The sequence below is a fragment of the Copadichromis virginalis genome, linkage group LG8 (assembly GCF_057382275.1).
Source record: "Copadichromis virginalis isolate Kocher_CV1m ecotype Utaka linkage group LG8, C_Virginalis_male_GT1.1, whole genome shotgun sequence".
Taxonomy (NCBI): Eukaryota; Metazoa; Chordata; class Actinopteri; order Cichliformes; family Cichlidae; genus Copadichromis; species Copadichromis virginalis.
The window spans coordinates 11,252,187-11,276,017 of record NC_140625.1 but is presented as its reverse complement, the minus strand read 5'-3'; the positions used below and the strand labels follow the sequence as shown (position 1 = coordinate 11,276,017).

General features: G+C 40.9%; 2 protein-coding genes and 1 long non-coding RNA gene across 4 annotated transcripts; 2 read left to right on the top strand and 1 right to left on the bottom strand.

Annotated features, from left to right (window-relative positions):
• The first annotated feature begins 224 nt into the window (after window positions 1-224).
• Window positions 225-2,111, top strand: neurl2 (neuralized E3 ubiquitin protein ligase 2). 2 transcript variants are annotated; one of them, XM_085465760.1, is made up of 3 exons: window positions 225-293; window positions 417-1,216; window positions 1,833-2,111. In XM_085465760.1, the coding sequence occupies exons 2-3, from the start codon at window positions 452-454 to the stop codon at window positions 1,983-1,985; spliced, it is 918 nt and encodes a 305-aa protein (XP_085321886.1). In that variant the 5' UTR covers window positions 225-293; window positions 417-451; the 3' UTR covers window positions 1,986-2,111. The 2 variants fall into 2 exon arrangements, with proteins under 2 accessions (XP_085321886.1, XP_085321887.1); XM_085465761.1 differs by having other exon boundaries at window positions 417-1,229.
• A 1,071-nt stretch (window positions 2,112-3,182) lies between these two features.
• msrb1b (methionine sulfoxide reductase B1b) lies at window positions 3,183-12,030 on the top strand. Its single transcript, XM_085465759.1, has 5 exons — window positions 3,183-3,365; window positions 3,966-4,108; window positions 4,219-4,336; window positions 4,906-7,051; window positions 11,382-12,030. Exons 1-4 carry the CDS (start codon window positions 3,311-3,313, stop codon window positions 4,920-4,922), a joined length of 333 nt encoding a protein of 110 aa, XP_085321885.1. The 5' UTR covers window positions 3,183-3,310; the 3' UTR covers window positions 4,923-7,051; window positions 11,382-12,030.
• Window positions 12,031-19,443: 7,413 nt separating this feature from the next.
• LOC146702765 (uncharacterized) lies at window positions 19,444-23,739 on the bottom strand. Its single transcript, XR_014921899.1, has 3 exons — window positions 23,510-23,739; window positions 22,461-22,667; window positions 19,444-19,505 (listed from the first exon to the last, which is right to left on the bottom strand). It is a non-coding gene; the product is annotated as an uncharacterized LOC146702765 (long non-coding RNA).
• Window positions 23,740-23,831: the final 92 nt, after the last annotated feature.

Sequence of the window (23,831 nt, the reverse complement as noted above, 5' to 3'; positions counted from 1 at the left end):
ATTACGCTGGTATTTCTTCAGTACGTGGGTTTGTGAAATCAAAAATGAGCGCTCAGGCCCCGGGGGCTTCATCGCCCCAGCTAACCCCTGCTCAGTCCCTGTCTTTCTCCGTGTCTGCCGTGTGAGTGACTGTGGCCGTGCGAGTGTTGGCCACCCCCTCCTCAACACACACTCACACACATATCTTGCCATCTGTTGACATGTGCAGCTGTTCAAAAATAGCCCCTCTACCAGAAGCTTCCGTAAGTGGCCTGCAGATCAGCAGAGAGGGCTCCTGTCCCACGTCCATGCAGGTTGTTTTGACTCTACAATGACCACGTGTACTCTAAAACCACTGCAAGTTCATTTCTTTTGTTCATTTTTTTAACCCCTCTGTTCATCTGGGGTTTTTGTTCTTTGATCATTTCCTGATCCAGAGTGGCTGCTTGAAGTGCTGCAACCAAAGCTGGAAATGGAGCCCGTTTCTGACCAGTTCATGCAATTCCACCCCATCCATGGTACCAATGTTCGACTGGACCACTCGGGAACCCAGGCCACAAGAGTAGAGAGCTTTGCCAACGGAGTTTGTTTTAGCAAATGCCCCCTGAAGCCTGGAGAGATTTTTCTAATAGAGATTGAAGATAAGGAGCTGGGATGGTGTGGCCACCTCCGGATCGGTCTGACTGCCAGGGACCCCAGGAGCTTAGAGGTGGTACCTGAATACTCCATTCCAAACTTGACAGATTTAGGGGACAGCTGGATATTTGCTATCACGCGCAACCATAACAAGATCGTCGAGGAGGCTGAGGTCCTAGAGCCCAGGCAGGGAGAACTGGTCGGGGGACGGAGGCTTGGGCGAGGGGAGGAAGAAGACGGGGCTGGAGATCAGGCAGATGAACGAACGGCCAGGAACAGAAAACCAAAGACTTTCTTCACCGACACCCACTTGTACATCGAGAATGTTCGAATTCCCAGAGATAAGCTGGTTGGTCGGAGCCGGCCCGGGCGCTACAGTCACATTTTAGACGACTTGTATAAAACCAACGCTCTGCCTCCCACAGCCAGACGCAGCAGGATAGGAGTACTGTATGTGCCTAGAGGAGAAGGCCTGGCTGACATGCACATAGTCATTAATGGGGAGGACATGGGAGCTTCTGCAAAGAGAATCTCTACTGCGGGGCCTCTCTATGCTGTGGTGGATGTATTTGCTGCTACCAAGTGTGTTCGGATTGTCCAGGTGGAGTATGGATGTGAGTGTAGGAATGATTTTGAGATAATAGGATGCAAGGCACAGACATTGATTAGCACTAAAAAAAGATACAACACAGCTACAAAGGAGTCATTGTGTACACGCTCCTTTATTAACATCTTTGTGGTCATCTTCACAGTCACTTTGCATTTCTCTGTAGTTATTTAATCTCTTTGTAGTTGTCTGGCATCTCTTTGCAGTCTGTTGTGTCAAGTTTTTGTCATTTTGAGTCTCTGTGTTGTTGTGTTTGTGTCTGCTTATAATTTTTATCTTCTCTTAGTCAGATTATGGCTGTTTTTAGCCTCTTTTGGACTTTTTGCATCTCTTTGTGTTCATGTTGTGTCTTGTCGTGATTGTTCTCTGCATCCAAAGGGTCGTCACCTTTTTGTCATGTTGGGCTTCACTATGGTAATTTGACCATCCATCAAATATTAATGACTGTTTAATAATTTCAGTTGCTCAGGCTCAGGGACGGCTGGGCAGTTTGCATGTTTAGAAATTCTTTAGTGCTTTTTATTCATCTCTTATTTTCTCCATTGCCTTTAATCTGCTAAAACACTTTGTATTTTTTGTCATTTTCCTCTTCTCTTTTCTGTCACTCCAGTCTCATCCTTGCAGACACTGTGTAGGAAGGCCATCCAGAAGCACATTGTTCACAGGATGGCCATTGACTGGCTCGAGCTGCCAGAGGCACTCAAACACTACTGCAAGTATGAATGAAGGACACATGGACACGTGGATATCACTTAAGTGCTAGGTCCCATCAAGAATTTGATATTTATTTGGATGACATTTATAAATTATAGCGTTACACTCTTTTCACTTGGAGCTGACATGAATTGTTTGAGATGACAAGATCAAAGTAAAGTAAATTTAAATAGTTTGTTATGTGTCTGTTTGATTGATTAGTTTTAATGTTTGCATCACAGGGAGCATCGGTGTGTCACACATCGCTGTGTCTGTAATGAATAAAGTTGTTCCAGCTGCGGTGCAGCTGCTTGCAAGCAGAGGGTTAAATTCATGTGATGATCTGGTCACACGGAGTCATTTCCACATTCATGTTCACGTTTCACCCTTTTTTTTTTCTGACTCCATGGATGAACCAGTGTTGTGTCTACACATAATACAGAACTTAGCAAAGAATTCATTTTAAATTGTATGTTTAGACTTTGTCATTAGTAGCCTTTCAGAGGAAAAAAAAACTATGGCAGATAAACAGTAGTTATAAGTAATGTCCTTATGAAGTAGGAGAAATCCAGCAAAGACCCTGTAGCAAGGCACAGGGCCTACTCATAATGAATATGTTGCCCCAACCTAGTTAATTTAACTGCACTTTACTTCAATTTTTTTTTTCTTCAATGAGTTTTTGAAGCCTCGTCAGAAATGGTCTCAGTGGAAACTTGTCAACAATCTGTTTTTGCCTTATATATTTCCATGTTTGCACAAGTTCCAATAAGATGACTGCAATTATTCCCCAGTTTCCCAGCAAACTAAAAAAAAAAAAATGAAGGGTTGCTTGATACTTTTTGCACTGAACTGTGATTTTCAGATTTACATATTTCAGAATAACAATCAATCTCCTTGTAAAGTTAAAACGAGTCTGGCTGTGGTGGAAAGTTATAATTAAATCAATCTTCTTAGTTCTTCTTCATCTGCCTCCATAACCCTCTGCATGTCCTCCTTCACTACATCCATGAATAAGGCTGTAATTGAATTTTAAAAAAGTATCACGTGGTTCCAATTGAAAATATGATGCTTTATTTCCCGGTACGTTATGTTGGTTAATGTTTGCTCAGCCCATCAAACACATAAATTAGAGATAACACATCTGTTTCAGTCCGACATCAGACTCGGAGTAACACGACCTCCACCTGTGCGTCTGCTGTCAGACACTGACATCTAGTGGCCGTGGTAATAACGGCAGTGGGCGGAGCTCCCGTTAAATCCTAAGCCAGGATCACGTCACACGAGAGGAGGGGAAACCGGAGACGTTCCGTAATCGCTCCCAAACGGAGGAAGAAACACCGAGCAAGCTTAGAAGAGAGAATTTTCCCTTCAGCTAATCTATTTAGACCAAATATCATGTCCTTCTGTCAGTTTTTCGGCGGTGAGATCTACAAGGATCATTTTAAACCAGGTGAGCAGCAGGCGGTCCCGTTATTCGGTAAACGGTGATGTGATGTAACCTCCCCTGGACTGTAGTATATAAGTAAGGATGAAAATGAACTTTGAGGCATCATGTGACTGTAAAATTAAGTAAATCCTGTGCAGCATCGCAGTGGCAGGATACAGGATGTACTGTGGCAAAATCTGGGTACATTTATAAAATAAATGTAGCTGGATTTTACCAGGATCACAATAGAATAAAGCTGCTGTAATAGTAAAAACAAAGCAGTGATACAGCTTTAGAATCCAATCAAGTATTTAGCTACAGCTATTAAAGGGTGGTATGTTCAAACGATTTCTTCAGATGTTGTCATGGCACTTGGAGGAATTTTTGTAGCACACAGATTTTAGTTTTTGTTAATGAGCAAACAAACTGTAGAATATGGAGCAATGCTGGAAGGATTTTAGCCCAAAAAAAGTGCAAAAAAACAGCACGATCTAAGCTATTCAGAAAACAAAATAAACCCAGTTCTCTCTAACTACTTAAACATCTTTAGATTATATTGAATGTCTTTTTGCAGGTTGGAAATAAATAAAGGCACCAAAGCTTTTTTTGCATGTCCCCCTGCAGGAGTGTATGTGTGCTCCAAATGTAACCATCCGCTCTTCTCCAGTCGGTCCAAGTTTGCTCACTCGTCTCCCTGGCCGGCTTTCACAGAGACCATCAGGGAGGACAGTGTAACCAAGATGATGGAGACCCTCACCGCCTACAAGGTCCGAGTCACAACCAAGCAAAGTGTGCATTGCAGCAACAAAAATCATAATTACAGTCACCTGTTGGTTCCAACGGGAGGTTTGTGCACTCTGGTGTTGTGTGTACACAGGTCCTGTGTGGCAAGTGTGGCAATGGACTAGGCCACGAGTTTGTAAATGACGGTCCAGAGGAGGGAATATCGCGTTTTTGAATATTCAGCCACTCGCTCAAGTTTGTCCCCAGAAAAGGTAGAGAACTGTGTTTACTGCTGTTTTATAACAAGTTAACCTTGGAAAATCCATGCATGCAGGCAGAAAAGGTCACTTCACCTATATTATAAAACCTGCTTCTTAGCAATAATGCTTTGTTAAGCTGTGAAATGAATACTCCCTGTTAAAAGTTTTAATTGGTAGCTGTTTCTCTTAAAAGCAGAAAATAATAAGCATTGTCCACAATGAGGTCAGTTGATTCTCTCACATATGAAACAATCCTTTCTTGCAAAAACCACTCACCACTGGTGATTCAGGCTCGATAAGCATTAGGAAAAAGAATCAACTGTACACTTACTTGACAATATAGCTATTAGAAGAATATAGTGGATTTAAAGTACAATATTATTGAATCTGAAATGAACTGAGGTAGCAAATGCTGTTCCGGTTCTCTCGTCTAATAACTCGTGTGTCCTGATGTTGCTCCACAAAGTGCTCGATGTTTGAGATTTGACTGGTAGCTTCCTGTAAGAGTGAATCAGCATTTTTCAGATTTAGCCTCACATGCAATCAAACAACAGCAAGTGTGTTTCTCTTCACTGTCCAAGGTAAGGACAAGCAGTAAAGAGCGAGTGAAGTGTTTCGTGTCCAGCTGCTGTACCTGCTGCTCGGCTCGAATCCGGCGAACAGGTTGGGTCGGTGGGTGACGTGGATGGGAGAAAGGCCCCGGAGGGACGTCCTGTCCACTGAAGAATCTTTGACCGGGCCTGTGACGCCGAGCTCGGACCGCATCTCTGCAAATATTCCTTTACAAGATGGTTCAAATATTTTGAACACCTCATATTTAATGTGCATTTAGTCATTTACTCTCCTCAGCTGAAACACGTTGATGTGAGTAGACACACTTGAAAGCAGTTTCACTTCCAAAGACTGCTGTCTATTTAAAAATATCGACTATGCACCAAAGTCCAGATAGTCTGCCTGCTGTTGTGTTACTTGAAATTCATGCAGTAGCAAACAAATCATGACTCAGCTGATTTGTTCTTCCAGTTTCCAGTGTTTTGTTGCTTATGCGAAGGAAAAACCAAACAATAAATTATATTTGATAGAGTCCGTCTTTGTCTTTAAAGATGCATTTGCAGCACTTAACATAGCTACATTAGGGATGAACTTGCTTATTTAAATTTACCTTCAAAGTGGTAGAGCTGTCATTCTTTAGATTGAGCTCTAGATGGCGATATTGTCCTTTCACATGACATTCACTGTTTTCCACAAGTGAGGATTCCCTACATTTGCCCCTATATGATGCAAACGGTGTACTGTATGCTTTGGTATACTGCCTACACGTGTGATTGATGCACAAGCAGAAATCTGTGTGTGTGTTTGTGGGAGTTCTCTGGCATTAATTCCTTCAGCTGGGGCTTAGGCGCTCTCTGAGGCCCAGCTGCAGGCCATATTCTCTGGGTTCCGGGGGTTGGCAAAGACCCTGAGGTTTAGAGGAGTAGCTCGGCCGCCTGGTGAGAGATTGAGGGCTATCATTACAAAGGAAGTAAACATACACCCTCGTGCACACAAAGCTCGACAAACGTGTCAGTCGCCACCCTCTCTCGTCCATGTCACAGACTTGTATTACCTCAAAGAGATGTATTATTTTTTTCCCACCTAATTGCTGTCACATGCATCGACTCGCTTTCTTTTTTTTCCTATGTGCAAAAACATGGAGCTGTACATGCCAAAACACACACAGAACACACACACTGAACTCCATTTTATTGGTCTCACCACAGACAAGTTAAGTTTAAAGCCTATTTTCTTTCCAAACATCACTTCTTGTAGTGTGCAATTACGAGAGGTCATCATAACATTGGGAGATGTCGATGAACTCTCACCATCCGCAGCTTGAATATTCAGCTGAAAACATTCCATCCGACTTCACGTGTTCGCGCTGCCAAAGGTATTCAAATGCATTCAGGCCCCAGAGTGGCAGAGAAGCCTGACCTTGCACCGAGGTTGTTACAGCTGAGTGAATTTCCTCTTGTGTTGTCTTGGCAGGCAGACACTCAGCTTATTCTTTCAACATAACTTAGCTTATTTGGTGGATGTTTTTACCCAAGATGCCGCACTGCACAGCATTTTGAGCAGAGGTGGTCCCGCTAGGAGTTAAACCCATAACTCTTGGCAGTGGTTGTCATGCTCTGCCTCTGGTATACTGTACAGCCCTGTAGGATAAGGTAAAAGCAGATACATCTAGGGGACTGTGATTACGACATCAGATAGCCGAGATGAAGTCTGTAATTACAGAGAAAGGAGCCCCATGGATCATCTTTGCTGTTATATTCCACGAGGCTGTGACATGTGGTTCATTCCTGTCATGATTGACTTCTTTCTTATGCACTCTTTGTACCTCAACGAGTCATTCATATTATGCAGAAATTTGCTCGTATTTCCCACAATAGTTTTCCATAAAAATCTTAAGGGACTAACTCTTTCCAGTTTGGTCTGGGCATCATCTTTTTCTTTCCTTATTCATTGTCATCTTTAAACACTAGGTGGCATCAACCACCATAGACATCATCCATTTATGGTTAGTGAAGTCCTGTTATGTGTTAGCATTTCAGTGTTTTGGAAGCCTATGTGACGATCTTTGAAAGAAGCTTGCTACACCCTTGCTGACTAACAACTTGTGCTTGAGGAGTCTACCCTTGCTGGCTGTTGAAAAGAATAAAGCGCCTTTTTCGTAATCAAATCTGGAAGGTACCCATCTGTTCTGCTATCCATGATGCTAACATGGAATAACAGTGATAGCATGCTAATGTTTCCTGGGGGTCACTACGGTCAGCAGCTATTGCTCAAAATCTTTTATGTTCTTAAACTGCGTCCGCATCCCATTGGATTACTAATGCTGGTGTCAGTACTAATGCTAGGTGTCAGAAAGGAGCCCCCCAAGAGGAGTATCCAGGCTAACGTTGTTAGCTAACAACGTTGTTAGCTACTGAGCATGTTGTTTCACAGATAAATTTGCTCCTCGCTAACCACATGCAGTTCAAAATGCCAAAATAGCGAAGCCAGAAACGCTCATCTCAAGGCTTTAAAATAGGACTTCACACACAATTCAGTTAATAGTGGAACACTACATACTTCTTACTCTTATTCACAACAATTAAGAGGACTAGCCTGCAGCACTTTTTTCGTTTCACTCATGTATATGCTGCTGTATATATTCAGATGAGAAAAACTTTGGTTGTTTATAAAAATTCACAACAGAAAGATACATGTGACAGTGATTCATCATCTTTGCAAGCTACATATAGCCTGTAAGCCTTGGATTGATGTTGACGTGAAATTACTGTTTCACGTCAATTACTTATTATACAATTACTTGATATAGAGATGTTATTAATTGCTGTATGTGTGGTTATGTTTGTGCAAGTTTCGTCCAGAAATTTTGGCCAACACATTAAGAAGATTCAAACAGACATACATACTTATTAAATTGCAATGCCAATGCTAGCTATCTTGATAACATCCATAGGTTTTTATCAGGCATTGATGTTACATCTGCCATTTTTTTTGTTACTTTGTGTTTAATTGCCATCTTCACTTGTTTCAGTTTAGTTTCTTGGTCAGAGGCTTTAAAAATCTCAGATGTTTACAAAATGTGTTGCAGTCAAATGCTGCAATTGTCATTTCCACTGAGTGCCAAACTTTCCATTTTTTGAGATACACTACACTGGTCAAAATATAAAGTGTACTAAATAAAAGTGCGGCAACAGAAGGGTCTGATTTGAGACATAATAACCATTTTAATATTAGACGCAATGCTACATTTGGTAATTGGCCATGAAAATATAAACAGAAAGAAACAGTTTCACCTCTTGTTGTTTATGGAAAAAAAAATGTCATCATATATATTTCTTTTAATTTATGTTGGTGTTTTCTGCAATATGACTAAACATGTCTGATTTCTAATGGCACTATATCATCTAATTTTGCCCTCAAGAAAAAGAGTTGCTTCACAAAGGCCTGTGCTTACATGTTTTACAAGGATTTTTCTATTAAAAGTTGGCATCTGTAAATGTTCATAACACTACTGTCAGTGATCTGAAGTTATATCTCGCAGGAAACCAAACAAAGTTGCACACCTCTAAACCACAAATATGATAACTACCTTTCTGGTCTGAACATCTTTGCACGTCATAAAAGGCTTCCACTTGGCATGTTGTGCACAGCTACTTGATAGATAATTCAGTAATAATTGATCTTCTCATAGCTATCATTAACTTTAGCATGACTCATACGCATCAAGCTGCATTTGGGTTTCACCACTGATGAAATGAAAGACGCAAAACAGAAACAGAGTGCTTTCTCAATGAGGTGTGTGGACGTAGGACGTCTGCGGGTTAATGGCGACTCTCTCCGAAGGGCAGACATCACGCTGTTGTTGCAAAGGCGCCGCATTAACCTGGCTGCCCTGAAACATTTTAAGATCGAGCTAATGTTTGATCCAGTGAGAAAAAACATTTCTGTACTGGTGTGAAGAAGCTCAAATATATGTTACCTGTGCAGTGTTGTAAAAAAAAGAAAGGGTATTCAAAGAACTACACCTTTTCTTCCCCGGCCGTACAGATGAATCTTTCATTACAAACGGGGAGTTTATGGAGGGCTCTCCTACCACAGCTTAATTGAAAGGGTAAATGAATCCAAATTAGTGTATTTTATAAAAGAAAATGTTCTGGTCTACAAAACAAACACTTTTCAGACATTCTGCACAGCACTTTGGAGAAACCTAATGGAAAAAACCTTTGTTCTCCAATTTTTCCCAAAGCAGTAAATCCCAAGGGTATTTCCGAATAGACGACTTTTCACATTCATAGGTACTATTTTCTTTGGGTTTCTAGCCCACGGGCTCCAGATCAGATAAGATGATTATTCAAAATTGTCCCATCAGTCATCGCTGCCCCTGAGCCAAAAAACAGGTGGATGACATCATGGTTATTAGGGCATATTAGAGCCACATGCTGAGCCAAAACACACACAAACGCCGAGACGCACATGCATACCCACATATCAGTTTTGCTATGGGACGGTGAAACTCTATTGTCTCGATCTAGATAAAGAGTTAGATTTAACCGTTATATATTCAGCAGAAATGCCTCCTCCATAGGGGCGACTGTTAGACGACAAACAATTACCTGTACCTGCATCGCGGTATGTTTATCCTTCCTAATAGGAAGGCATTTTAAAATGGAGTATGTGAGCAGGAATGACTTGATGGTGCAGTTTAGTGTTGTGTTTTATTGTAATATTTTATTCTTGTAATTATGTCCATGTCATGATATATTGCATGGTCAGAGACTTTGCCTTAACGCCTTACTTTGAATGTACCAGAAGTCAAAGTACGAGTTTTGGTGGTAACAACTTGCTCAGTAGATGGGAAAACCCCCAATGAGAGATAGCATTTCTATCAGTTTGCTAATATGTGGTATATATGTGCTAAATGGTGCAGCCATATTGGACTTCCACACTATGAATCTATTTGAGATGCCAACAAAAATAACTCATTATAATTTTTGATATATTATATATGAAGCTTTAAATCTCAAACACATGTGCATGCTAGCAAAAATGTCACGATTCTGTATTTGTTTCATACTTTTTAAATAATATCTATTATATGTTTATCTTTTTTTGGTCTGTCGATGCTGTTTTTTGTTTTTTCGGTTGCTTTTGCAGTCTGTAGGTAGAAAGTCTTCAGAGCGCTCTATGCAGTCCTGTGAATTCAGTAGCTTGTAGAACCACCTTTACCAGCAATAACATTTTCTTAGTTTATCAGTCTCTCACATCATTGCGAAGTATAGTCTTTAGACTTTTCTTTTTATGCTCATTTTTATCCTGCATATATACAGAATTTTGCCATACTGTGCACTGTTTACATGCTAAAAAATGGAACAAAAAACAAACATCACATCACTTAATTGAGGCTTGCTGGCATTCATTTGTGCACAGCTCTCTGAAGGTCCCACCACAATAATTCAGTCAGGTTGAGGTCTGGAGTTTCGCTGGACCATTGCAGCACTTTGATTCTTTTCTTTTTCAAATGAATTAGCTGGGATGTTTGCTCCTGGGAAGATTCACAGCTGTCTTGAATGCCTATTTCTTTCTCACTGAAGAATGGCAGACTTTCAGATTCTTTTGGCGGTGGTCTTATAACGGTTGCTCACTCACTGTTATTCCTCCCTGACGTTGTGTTAACACGCAGCTGGAAGCTCGAGACCAGCAAACTGCCAAAATGTCTGCTTTTATAGAGGTGCTCTCATTTGCTAATGATCACTCAATCAAATGCATTTCATTAGCAGCACTTGGCTGCTCCTTATCCTCTTAATTCCTAAGGAAGCAGAAAGGCTGTGTTTAGGTTTTTTTACAGGTCTTCTTCGTGTCTCTTTCGCCTTTCTGCACTTGTTTGTATAGTTATAAACTATTTTTTACCCCCTTCTTGTGTACTAAAGAAAGTTTGAAGAAAAAATATTTTGCTTTTTTCTACAAAAATAGATGCCTTGAAGGGTTACTCCAACAATGCAGTGTCACTTCTATATTGCCATCTGAGTCACAAAGACTTTGAGACTGAGATGCACACTTTTTTCTTTTCTTCCTTCTTTTTTTTGTGTTTTTTTGTGTTTTTGTTAGTGCAACTCACTACCTTCATGGACATGCTATGTCTGAAAGTAAATACCCTTGTGCTTCAGGCGCCACACCTAAAGTTTGGAGCATCATCAAAGACATTTCAAAGCGTCATGCCAAATCTGTTATAACCTCATCCCGATGGTCATTTGACTTTACAAAGTGTTTTCGCAGTCTGAATAGTACTCATAATGATGAGTAAACCAACCTACTTGTGTAAAATTGGTAGAGCCTCTAATTGGCTCTGGTGCATTTATGCAACATTTCACTTCAAACGCACAACCTGATGGTGTTCTCCGTGGCTCCCCTGATAGCCATTTAATGATGTAAATCAAGGTAAAACATACTGGAGATAGAAAGCAGCTCCAACTTGTCAGATCACTAACCACTTGCTGTTTATTTACAGTGTTCTGGCATCTGCAGCATTGAAGTTCGGAAAAGCAGGCCTAGGCTATAAATTTGTCTGAAGATGTAAAACCATCTGAGTAAAAAGAGACAAAGCACGCTCTATGACCCGTTCCTGCTGGGTGAAGATCGTGCAGTCAGAAGTTAAATCATGCTGCAAACAGGATCGACCCACAGGCAGCTACCCAGCCAGGCAGTGGAACAAAAGTCACTCAGCATCTGGGCTGAATTACGTTCCATCCTCTGGACAAATCTCCACCATCCATCTTGATGCCCTGACGCCTGTCGACTTTAGCGCCCAGCTCCCTCGGCCTGCTGTGTGTCCCCAGTGTCAGCGGCATCTCTCGGGTCCCAGCGGACCCCATACGTACACACCCATACATCATGCTGCGAGATCAGAGCATTGAGCTGCTGCTCAATAAGTCAGCACAGACAGCGAGGTATCGACAACTTTCAGCTCCAGATGGGATTTGAGTTAAAAATGCAACAAGGGGCTATACTGGCGTGCTTTTCTTGCCAGATGTTTAACAGTGGCTTTGATTCTGTAAAAGGTCTGCTATGCATCTGTATAAAGTTAATGTCCTGGTATGGGGCTCATAAATATGTACTACAACATTCTTCATTATTTCTATTAAAAAGGAGACACTGTTTCAGATGTGTACCAAATGTATTTTTTATCAAATGGTTACTCGGTACAGCGAACTAAAGCTGAGGCCGGTTTATATGCACGGTTCATTCAAACCACTTTTGTGCAAAGTGTCACTCAGCCACATCTAAAGGCATAATTACGCCTTAATGGTCACACTCGGGGACAGCACGAAAACCCTGCCATCACAGAGAGGGCAGCAATCGTTCAAACTGGGATGAAGGTGTGCCATTTTCATGGTGCTGCACTTACTTGAACCCACAAGTGGCAGAAAGTATGAAGACAAAAAACAAGTGAAAAAGAAGCCCAGTCCTTATTACCTGCCCGATTGTTGCAACTGAATTTTGAGCTCTTAATGAGAATCTCAGGAGCAGTTAAAGCACACTGACAGTTAAAGCCTTCATTGTTGTGGCCTTTCTGATGATCCCAGTGTGTTTTTGTAATCTTTAGTTCTTGTTTGCTTTGTGTGTTTTCCTTGACCTTGCTTTATTTTGAAGTTTACTTCTTCATGTGGCTTTCTGTATTTTAACTTTCCACCATTGTTACAGCTGCCCACATGGGCAAGCCAAATGCCTTCTGGAGAAAGATTGTACGGTCAGACGAGACAAAGATTTAGGTATTTGGCCAAGAAGTGTGTTTGGAGGAGTAAAGGCCAGGCTTTAAAACCATAACACACTGCACCTGCAGTCAAGCATGGTGGTGGTAGCATCGTGCTCTGGGGCTGTTTTGCTGCCAGCGGTGGATAGAAAACTTAAGAGGGACGTCTACTTCCAAATTCTTCATTTTCACCTTGATGCAACAGCTAAACCATTGAAATTTGGACACAGTTGGGTGTTCCAACAGGACACACAAAATGCATTTGGTCAAGGTGCTAAGGAACATTTAACTAACTATTAGTGGGTGTGTACATATATATTGACCTTGTGTGTGTTAGAAAAGATAGATAAGTTCAAACTTGTGCACCAAGTTCTTGTTTTTTTTTAAGTCATTAAGCAAATGGTTAAAGGATTAAGGTTAAATAATCATTAAAATCCCCAAATTACCATGAGATTTATGCCCATGACCTAAGTATTCAAACCTCTGACCACAACTCTTTGTGTTTAAAATAGTGCCATCACTTTTAAAGAGTCAAATTATTAAAAGTATTTTTTTAATTACGCATCTTTCTGTGTTTTATCTCATCATTTCTGCTTTTAATATACCATTTTCCAACATTTTAAGCATCAGACGTTAAGTTTCATTCTCCCCCTGTGTATTGGTTAAAGGTCAAACATACAGTAAAGAGGAAAAATGGAAAGTATCCATATTGGAAAAAGGAAAAACTATCCATCCCTCTGTGTCATCATCAGGCCAAAAATCTGTCTTAGACTTTACAAATCCCAGAAACATAACTCAAAACCAGTGTAAATAAATCCAAATCTGCTTTATGTGAGTAGGAATATACTTCTAACCTCAGTACGAAAATGTCACTTAATTTAGTATAATTTAGTGAACTGACCCTTTACCAGAAATATAGCAGGGGGAAGGAAAGAACTGAATATGATGTGATACAAAGTTTAAGCAGAAGTGCTTCATGGGATGTCTGGCCGCAGCAGGTAGAAGTGCATCCAGGTTTCAAGCACCATCTGCCCAGTAATCACCATCTGGTTTGCTTTCTGAGCCTCACTTCTGCGTCGCCGTGGATTCCTCCTGTCAGCACCGCTCGCTGTTTGTAAACATCGTCTTTTACTGCTGTCTAACTGCATTATCTTAAGTCCAAGAGCAGATAAGAGAAAAACCGAGTGACTGGCTTCAAAGCAGCCGAGCTTCCTGAACCGCAGCGGCACACGCTCCAAAGAAATGTAATCAGGGGCTTTTCTCCTGGCCATCGCTGCAGAACTGGTGCTGCCATACACTCTGTTGTTTGTGTGTGCGGTGTTAGTGGTTGAGGGGGTCATGTTTGTTTAGGCTCTGTCTTTCCCTCTGTGGGTACGGCCTAGGTTTATAGAGGTATAATTCTGTGGTGAAACTGCTCAAGATCTTACAAGTTTTCTGAGTTTTCCTTTGCTCCATCGATTTCTCCTGCTTAAACAACCACATAGTGAAATCAATGCCACTCTATAAAGCTCCTGTATTCAAAACACAGGCATTCACGCAAACACCATGTAACTGTAATAGCCCCAAATGATCTAACAGCATGGCACGTGTCTGAATTTATATTCGTTTCCAGCTTCTGATAAATCTCTGTGGAATTTCACAGCAGAGAGAAGAAGTGACCAGAATGATTATAACCCACTTTTTTTCCCCCAAATTCTGTGAATGACATCATGATTGTAGATCAAGGAATGGTATGGTTTTGGAGATCACACAGCGCAGTAAATTGCACGGTAGCTGTAGCGTGCAGTCTGACATTTTGGGCTAAATGTTTGATGCGGAGGAAAGAAGAAGGTGGGCAGAAGGAGGCCCTCGCGCAAGGACTCACCAACACACACACATATGAAATGCACTCGCATAACCTGCGAGCACAGATGCCGCTGTGAAGCTTTAATCTGCTCGTATCATGGGGTGGTCTTATTACTTTGAGTTACATCTGTCAGATAACGTATCGGAGAAGACAATTGCTGCTGTGAACTGTAGCCCAGATAGGGCGATTGCTCTGTTGCCATCAAGTCCCCGAGGTCTCCTGTAACTTCATTCCAGGGTTTGATTGTGGGCTGTTTCATGAAGTTGGGCTTTTTTTTGTTTGTTTGTTTGTCCAACGTGTTTTTTTCTTGCTCAAAAGTGCTGTAGAGGTAAAGATCAATACTGCTTTTCTAATTCATATGAAAGTAAACAGCCAGAAGTTGGCTAACCTGGTGAACTTTAGCTGAAAAGTAAGCGCGTGCACATAAAAGTACACATATAAAATTACATGTTTGCACTCTTGTCTAACGGAGATGACGGATTTGAGTCCACTTTCATGTCTTGTTGATAAATAAGAGGCTACAGGCCGCAGACAGCGTTAGCGTAGCTATCACTGCTAGCAAGCAGCGCTGATAGAAATTTGACACGTTATAAGCTGCCACTAGGAAAAACTTTTTTAATGGCTTTATTTACTTGTTTAGTTTTTTGTAGTGCTGCTAGCGTTAATCTCATTAAAATGATGTTAATGCCATAACCACATTAACGCGGTGAATCTCCATTAGCGAGTTAGCACGGTTAGCAAGTTAGCTCGCGCAGCGTGGGGCTGCACAGCGCGGGGCTGCACAGCGCCGGTTATTTATTTTGTTATTTTGGGGGGGGGGTTTTACGTGCGGTTATTAATAATAAAATAGTTCTTGAATATATAAATAGAATGCAATAATAATTTATATGTATATTTTTTAAAATGGCAGTTTGATGCTGTTTGTAACCAAGACATGGAATTCAGGACTGATTTAGGAGTGTATGTATGTGAAGACATATGCAAATCTTGCACTTTATTTATGTTTGATGTTGTATTGTGTTGATAATTCAAAGTAAGTTAAAATATATACATTTTAGCGGCCACTGGTTTCGCTTTCAGCCTTTCAGGCTATTTGCTTTGGTGTCTGTGTCATTATCGCAAAATTTATCATTACAGCAAAACGTGCTGCAGTGGGAAGGGAGACAAACATGATACTTTGTTAGGTGTTTATATGACTAACTGAGGACAGGTCTGTCAGTGCTATAACAACAAAACTGTGCCAAATGCAGTCATGAAATTTTACAGGATTGTAGCTGAGATCCAAATGAAGTGCATGTTCAAAGATGGATGCTGTCCAGCCAGTGACTACTGATTATGTGGTGGGGGTTATTCATGAGGCAAAACACCAACATGTTGATCGGCTTCACAGTTCGCGTGATCCTATAATATGACCATCTCTAGTTAAACAATCACGTTAATGTGCAAGAGACTAATATTTTCACTTCTCAGGTTTAAAGAAACCCGGTGTAGCACGAACTATCAGGAAACTATCATGAAAGTGGTGTTGAATGTTTTGGCAGGTGTTTATATGTCTGTTAATCTATGGACCGATTTCAACATGATGGTGTAACAAGGGCACAAGATAGTGTCACGAAACCTTCCAGGTGTGTAGCTGAGATCAGAATCACGGGGACTCAAAAGCTTTTCTTTGGGCCACTCTCTTTTATCATTTGCTTATACAGGCATGACTGCCATGTAGATGTGCAGCGTGAGAACTCGTCTGTATATGGCAGTTTTTTTTTTTTTAAGTGACCCTTAATGACTTAAAACATCTGGAAAGTCTCTCAAGGTCACGAGATAATTACAGTTTAATTCTGCTGTTGAAATGTGTGGCAATCACAGCTGTAGAGAAATGGGGAAAAAAATGGATGCCACTCTGTAAAGTATACACTGTAAAAGAAAACTGTGAAAAAACAGGAAACATCCTGTTAATTTTCTAAATTTTGTATTTGTAAATGGCAAATGGTAAAAAGTAAATGGTTAAAAAATATGGATAAAAAAAAAAATTCCTTATTTTTAATAACAGTTCATTGTACCATAAATCTTAATTTTTTTTATGTAGGTTTTTGTAATGCATTGGTATGTGGGAAGGTTTCATTATGCAAAATTACTTATGTGTAAAGATGACCTGTGCCTTTTTTAAATTATAGTCAAACATGAAAGTCATTTAAATACTAAATAATTTGAAATTACTTTCACAATATAAAAAACAGACTTTTTTGTGGTCATTGTTAAGGAACTTGACGATTCAAATATACATCATTAAACGAATTAGGAGACTAGCTACTGATTTTCTTTTATAACAGAAAAATCATTTCAAATAGCTATATATATGGTTAATGTGCCTTTTTTGAGGGGCGGGGGGGGGGGGGGGGGGGCTCGTTCCCCTCTCATTCTTTAAGCAACAAAAATGTTAGAAGACGTCAGCAGTAGATGAGCCGATCCTGTCTGCATTGTTGTGTCTGAATCTCAGCCCTGCGTGGAGCACCTGAAGCCTTATCTCATCCTGTGTTGTTACTCCACTGGCTGGAGGGGGAGGTCCAAAATGCTGGCGGTGTGTCACTGGTCAACATGCTGTCAGCACAGCTCAACACATCATTATGGCATTTCCCCAATCCTATTACACAGGGAGTGCATTCATAATGACTGAACGAGAATCAAAATATTTGCCTTAGTGTTAAAGAAGAATGTTTCCACTGAGAGGGAAACATCTGAAATTCATTTGTTCCCCTCCGGTTTTTCTCTCAAATTTGGAGGCCTTTTCTTTTTTCTGCTTTATGAAATCAGAAAAAAATCGAGAAGCAATTAGACGAGAAATAAACAAAAGAGCGCCCCCCCCCCCTCAAAACAGCTTTCTTTTGTTTTTTATTTTAGATAATGATCGGTTGCTTGCAATGTAGTGTTGTAAAAGTCTAAATATGAGAAGACAGCCGGTCATTTGGTGAGTGTAATTCCTGCTCTCGCTTTTCTCTCTGCAAAGCTTTAAACTGGTAAACAGTTTTCATAACTGCCCTCTGATTTCCCCAGGTCGCATAGTGAGGCAACAATCGTGTGCAGGCATGCCTGGCACTTGACGTGCCTTCTCTATTGAAAACATTTTTCAAGTAGCAAGCTCATAGCCACACCCATGTGATAATGTACAGTGCTGCTGTGCCCTATACTTACTCAGCTCGCCGCAGAGCTCTGCCCTGCAGTTATGGCTGAGAATATGGCCTTGCCACTGGCTCTCTGTGTGCGTAGATGTGAAGACTCTATGGACTCTCCCATTGGCTGATGCCTGTGCTTTGTTTGTGTCTGAAGTTTTCCTGGTGACAGCTATTGTATAGAGTACAAATTTCTGCAGTGTTTTCTTTGCTGAATGGGAGACGCTGTCATTCAAAGTTTTTGCCTGGTGTAGCTTTTTCCCCCCTTAAATGTTTTGTTGACTGGGTAAAGAGTGTGTCCAGATTGGTCTATTTTTCTATCTCTCAAAACATTGAAGAGTAACAATAGGGGATACAGTGACGTATATTAGGACAACTAAACACCCAAAAAATCAGCAGGGCCGATTGTGTGAGTGGAACAAAAAGTCTCTGGTGCTCAAAATGCACTCTCTCTATAAATTACTGTGAAACTATTGAAACTGTGCATATTTTATAGAGAATGAATCTTAATTATTATTAACCACTTGTTTTCTAATAAAATCTAGTAAAGCATTTTCACCTGTGAATATCTATGTATCAATCTATCTCTATTGGTGTCTGACTTGCCCTCAATTCAGGCACTTTGGATTCTTTGTTGAGTAGTCATAGATAATAAATAAATACATAAAAATTCACCTCTGTCTTTGTAGGAGCTCACTGGCTAAAGCCAGGGGCGCCACCAAGGGGGGGCCACGGGGTACTGGACACCCCCCCCACCCCAAAAAAAAAAAAAAAATTGCTGGTGGTTTCCTCCATTGCACCCCTGGAAAAACTGTCCTATGTTGGTAATAATTCTATAAACGTGACCACAAGAGAGAGGAAACCATCCTACAATGAGTTGAAACATTAACTTGTTATTCCTGCTCAAAACAGAATTAATTACGGATTTAAAAATCTTATCTGGTTTTCATATCTGGGATTGACCAATAAGTCTATTTGAATAGAGCTTTCCCAGTGTCTTCCTGCAACAGGAACACCTTAAAAAAACCATTGCACCAATCATTGGTCATCAGCAAAATTAAGCAAATTTAACGGGTTTAATGGAACCTGATTGTGACACAGAGCATTGACAAGGGAGGAAATTCTTTAAAAATTCAAGATAGGCCGGGGTTTTGGCATGAGCTTTGGTGGAGGATGGTGGTGGAGGATGTTGGTGGAGGATGCCACTGGCACCCTCAGTGTGTCCTACTAGTTTGTAGAGCTGCGTATTATCAATAAAACAATAAAAAGTAATAAATAAAAAAGTTTAAAAATGAGAATTTGTATCATTTGGTCTACATTTATTAAAAGTAACAGTGACACACCAGTGCCATCTTGAGGTCAAATGGACAACAGTGTGCAGCATATTATAAAAAATAAAAATATTCTTAGATGCTATGTATGAGGCTTTTTTTGACATTCTGCCAAACCAAATATAAAATCAGAGGAATATCAGGAAGGTGTGTGTTAAAGGTCCCTAAACTCCTGAAGTATTCCTTTAAGGTCAAACAAAAACTCCAAAAGTGTTCCCTGAACTCTGGGTTGAATCAGTCAGACTATCTTAAAAAAAACCCCAAGAAGCTCTGCATGAAACTCATCCTTTAATCCACAGTCCTCTTTAATGATGGTGTCTGGTGTGGTTTGGTGATACATTTCTTTGTGTGTGTGTTTGTCCCAGGCTCAGAGCGAGACACATTCCATCCAGGTGACTTAACAGCTCTTCAGTTGCCGGTCGCATCCATTGTCTCTTCAGAGAGGCAGCACAATACAGGTACAATGCTCGGTATTCTCCCGGGGGACAATGACTACAACGCCCTTCTGGACAGCTTGAGAAGTCATGATGGTGTATTCACTCTGAGAGGAAACAGTAACAGATTTTCTATTGTGAGAAACACAAAACTGGAAGCATTAAAAAGAATCACAAAGCACGACATCGGGGTAAGTCTGGTGTATGTCTCAGTGAAATCGCTGATATGACGTCAGTGGTTTCAGATCTAAGATGCATTTCAGGTCATATTGTTTGTCTAAAAACGATGTTTTATATTTGGCAAGACGTCATTTGGTTTCATTTGATAATAAAGAAAGATCGCCTAAGTCTCAGGAGCAGGGGGATGTGAAACAGATCCTGTCTTTGAAGCAGCCGCCACAGGTCATTTGAGGGACTTTGTACAGCTGTCTGTGTTCCCACTGCCTCAGACTGTACAGCGGTGTGTAGGAATTCAACCCACAGGATGCCACTCAGACAAGGGCCTATGTGAAAGAGTGTTAATACCTTAGTTCAGGTGTGTCCCTGTAAACTGAGCAAAGTTCCCATACAGTACACTGTCATTCATGATTACACAGCTATAGTACACAGGCCCCGTAGTGGCCTATTTATACTGCATATCATGTACTGTAATTGTGCTGATGGCCTTCAAATACAATGCAATACAATAACAACATGACATTTTTATTTCCACATTTTATCTGTGCAGTAATTACATGTTTTTCTCAAGAAGCAATAGTCTAAAGCCTCCCCTCATTTCTTTATATTTGGCTTCCGAGGAGACTTTGTTTAAATGAAATTCTTTCTCTCATCTTTAGTCTACTAGTTGTACCTGACTGTTTTCAGAGGAATGTTTGTTAGTTTGCTTGCTTGTTTGGCAACATAGCTCTGACCTATGAATCACCGGAGAATAAAAAAAGGCTCATAACTCAAAGGAGGACCCAGTCTCGCGTTTACACATAACAGAAAAATGGCAAAGAACCAGTTTTAAATGGTGTCTTTAGGAACTTTGTTGCCAGCAGCCTGTTACACCCGCACCTAGGTTGTTCCCATTCCTTTAATTGAATCTATGAAAAATGCCAAAGATAACACAGTTTGACAGGCATGAAATAGTGTTTGTGCACAAAAATGTGATTCACAAAGAGCTATTAGCCAAAATTAGCAGCTATTAGCCAGACCACAACATTAGTGAAGCAGTGTGGGATCCTGTTGACAGCCAACGTCCAAAGAAGAGCTTTGAATGTCCTTCAGGAAGACTGAAGAACTATTCCTAAAAACTACAGAAATAAGCTACAACAAGCTGCCTCAGAGTTCAGACTGTGTTGAAGAATAAAGGTAAATATTGACTCCGAAGCTCATTAGAATCGTATAGTCTCTTATATACCGTGTTCCCATTTGTATTTGCAGATTATAGAGCGAAAGAAAGAAAGTTTCGTGTTTAACAAAATTGAGAACTGGAGCCCAAATATTGTAGATGGTTTGCAATCAATCTCTGAAATATCTGAGTATCCAGTGAGTGGCAGTTCTCCGGGTGAAAAAGCCTTGTTTATGCTGGAGAGGAGAGGGAAATGAAAAGACTCCTTAAAATCTGATAGGAAGGCAACAATAACTGAAATAACACCTGCAGAAGAGCATCTCTGAACGCACAGCATGTCAGCCCTTAAAGCAGAACGGCTACAGCAGGCCACGATCTCTCAGAAATCTCTGTTCCCAGCACATTGTTGAATCTGTGCCATGAAGAATTAGTGCAGTTCTGAAGACAAAAGGTGGGACGGGTCCAACCCACCGCCTAATAAAACAGCCGGTGAGTGAATTTAAGTGCACTAAATACTTTAATATGAATATGCCAACATATTGATTTTCAGACGGGAGTCCTTACAGTAGACTGATTTAATTCCAAGATGGACATTTAGCTATGTGTCATCCTCTCCACTCTCCTAATGTGATAAACGGACACACACAGAGATAAAACGCACACTCACATATAGTAACAAACTTGTCGTAATGGACAAGAAAGCTGAAAGAGCATTAGTAATTTCAAGATTTTCACTTTAACTTCCTTTGAATGTGCGCGCACTTTGCCAAGCTGTCGCCAACCAGTTTAAGAAAAGAGAAAAGAGCTAAACTCGGTCTTAAACATTAAACAACACAAGGCTAACCAGCGGTATCGATCACTTTGACGAGAGAGAAAGGCACATCTCCGATTGTTTTTCAACATCACGGCAGATCAATACGGAGGAGTGCTCCAGCAGCGGAGAAGAGTAAATGATGTCTTCTCTGTTTAGAGACTGAGAAATTGACATACTGCTGGACTGGAGGATGCCTGTGTCGATAGATATTGTCATCCCCTTCAGATTTATCATCCACAAGAGCGTGCTGCCATGTACCCTCACTTATAGTTCGACATATAAGGCGAAGGTGCCGATATTCTTCAATTTAGATTGCACCATTTTAGGTAAAGGGATTTAGTATCCCGTGTCAGAGCACTCTCTCTGACACTGGATGGTTGGCATTTGGAGATTTAGAGAATTCAGGCCAAATCAGCAGATGAAACTTTTAAAACTGGAGCTGTGTTGCTGTTGAGTGTCTTGTTTTTTTGTTGTTGTTTTAGTCTCTCTGTTTGAGTCTTATGTGATGAATCTTTCCCTGTGAAATCCTTCCTGCATACTCATCAGTTTGCGGTGCATTAATAAACACTTTCAATCCTCGATTCCTTGATTTTGGAGTACACCGGACACTAAAAAATCTCATTTTAACACTGGTGTGTCGCTCGTGTTTCTCATTACTCTCCAGATTACAAGCCTTTAATTTAACGTAATGTCATGTTGGGCAGTTATTCATAGATTTCATACTGACTTGTAGAAAAAAGGCCATAGAAGTGCTTGGAATTGCCCTTACGTGCTCTGAAGCAGGCAGATTGTAACATCTACCCCAGATAGTGGACACTTTTCAGCCTAATCTGAGCTACTTTTGGCACTTAGAGCTCCGTTAGATCACTGACATATGTTTTAGGGGCCAGATGTGCCCCAAACGTCACAACATACCTGACATCTGGTCCATATAAGGATGACTTCGAGGCAGCCAGACTCAGACCCAGAGTCAGCAAAGGTCCACAGAGGCCGATAAGAGAACTGCAGATGTGGATTATTCCTCTCCGAACCTGCTCCTTTTTTCAGTTTATATTAGTTGGCATAAATGACAATCCGTCGGCGCTCAGTGTTCAAACCCAGAGAATGATTTGTTTGAAACAGCTGTAATAACATATGAGAACTTGTTAGTTATATCCAGCAGTACAATGCATTGCTTTAAAAGGCACAGACATCATAAGTGTGCCAATAAAGTTATCAGCGTTCTAACTGCTTAATGCTGGAATACCTTTGGGATCATACAAACAAACACACACACACAAACATAGTAACCATAGTATATCCTTTAGTGTGTTTAGCAGGTTTTGAAGCCACTTCAGCTGTAGCCGTGATGAGTGTCAGCCAGCATCCTCAGGTTACAGAGGTCAAGCCGGGACTCTTGGGTGTTTTTTCAGTGTAGCGGTACACCTCATGAATATCACTGGGAGGAAGGGAAGAAGCGATGTGGACTTTTTATCTGTCTGTGTCACTCCTGAAAATATCATCTGCATCCTGGGGCTTTCTTGGCAAGATTCAAGAACAAATGAGTAGACGTCTCGGGGAGATGAATGCCTAATCCTAAACCTGCACCAACATGTACAACAACAAAAAGAAATAAAAAGAAGAGCTGCTATACGTGACTTTTTTATATTTCCAAGTTTGTTTGTTTTTTCTAGCATTTGTCTGTAGGAGAAAGTAAATAAAGGGACAGACTGGTGGTGGTCTCAATTATCTCATGTTTACCGGTATGGTCTCACATATACACACACACACCCACTCACAAGGAGAAAAGAAACAGAGAAATTGATGACACCTGTTTGTTACAGTTAGCCAGGGGTGACAAGGTTAAATGTGTGTGTGTGTGTCATGGCTGGCACGACTGGTGTGTGTGGTCCGGCAGCCCAACTATAGCAGGCAGCAGGTGGCCGCTAGTTGGCCATACAGAGCTGCTCAAAGCGACCGGTTACCTGGAGCTCAGTGCGTGGTTTTCCTGTATGCGGAGAGTTCAGCAGTGGATGTGGTGACTTAAAGGGGAAATGAAGGGAAATTGCTTTCAAAAAACTAATATCCCCTCTTCATCATTTCCCAGACGTTTTCTCCTCTCCCGGTGCATTAAATACAATTAAACTAACTACCATATTTCTCTAAAATTGCTTTCAAAATAACGCGATATGAGCGTTTTCTCCTCTCTGTCACTTCGGAGAGGAGAGGGGACGCGCCGTGCCCGCGTAATTATTTTCAGCGTGGCATGAGCTGAGGATTGGAAGGGGGCGTACGCTTGATAAACAG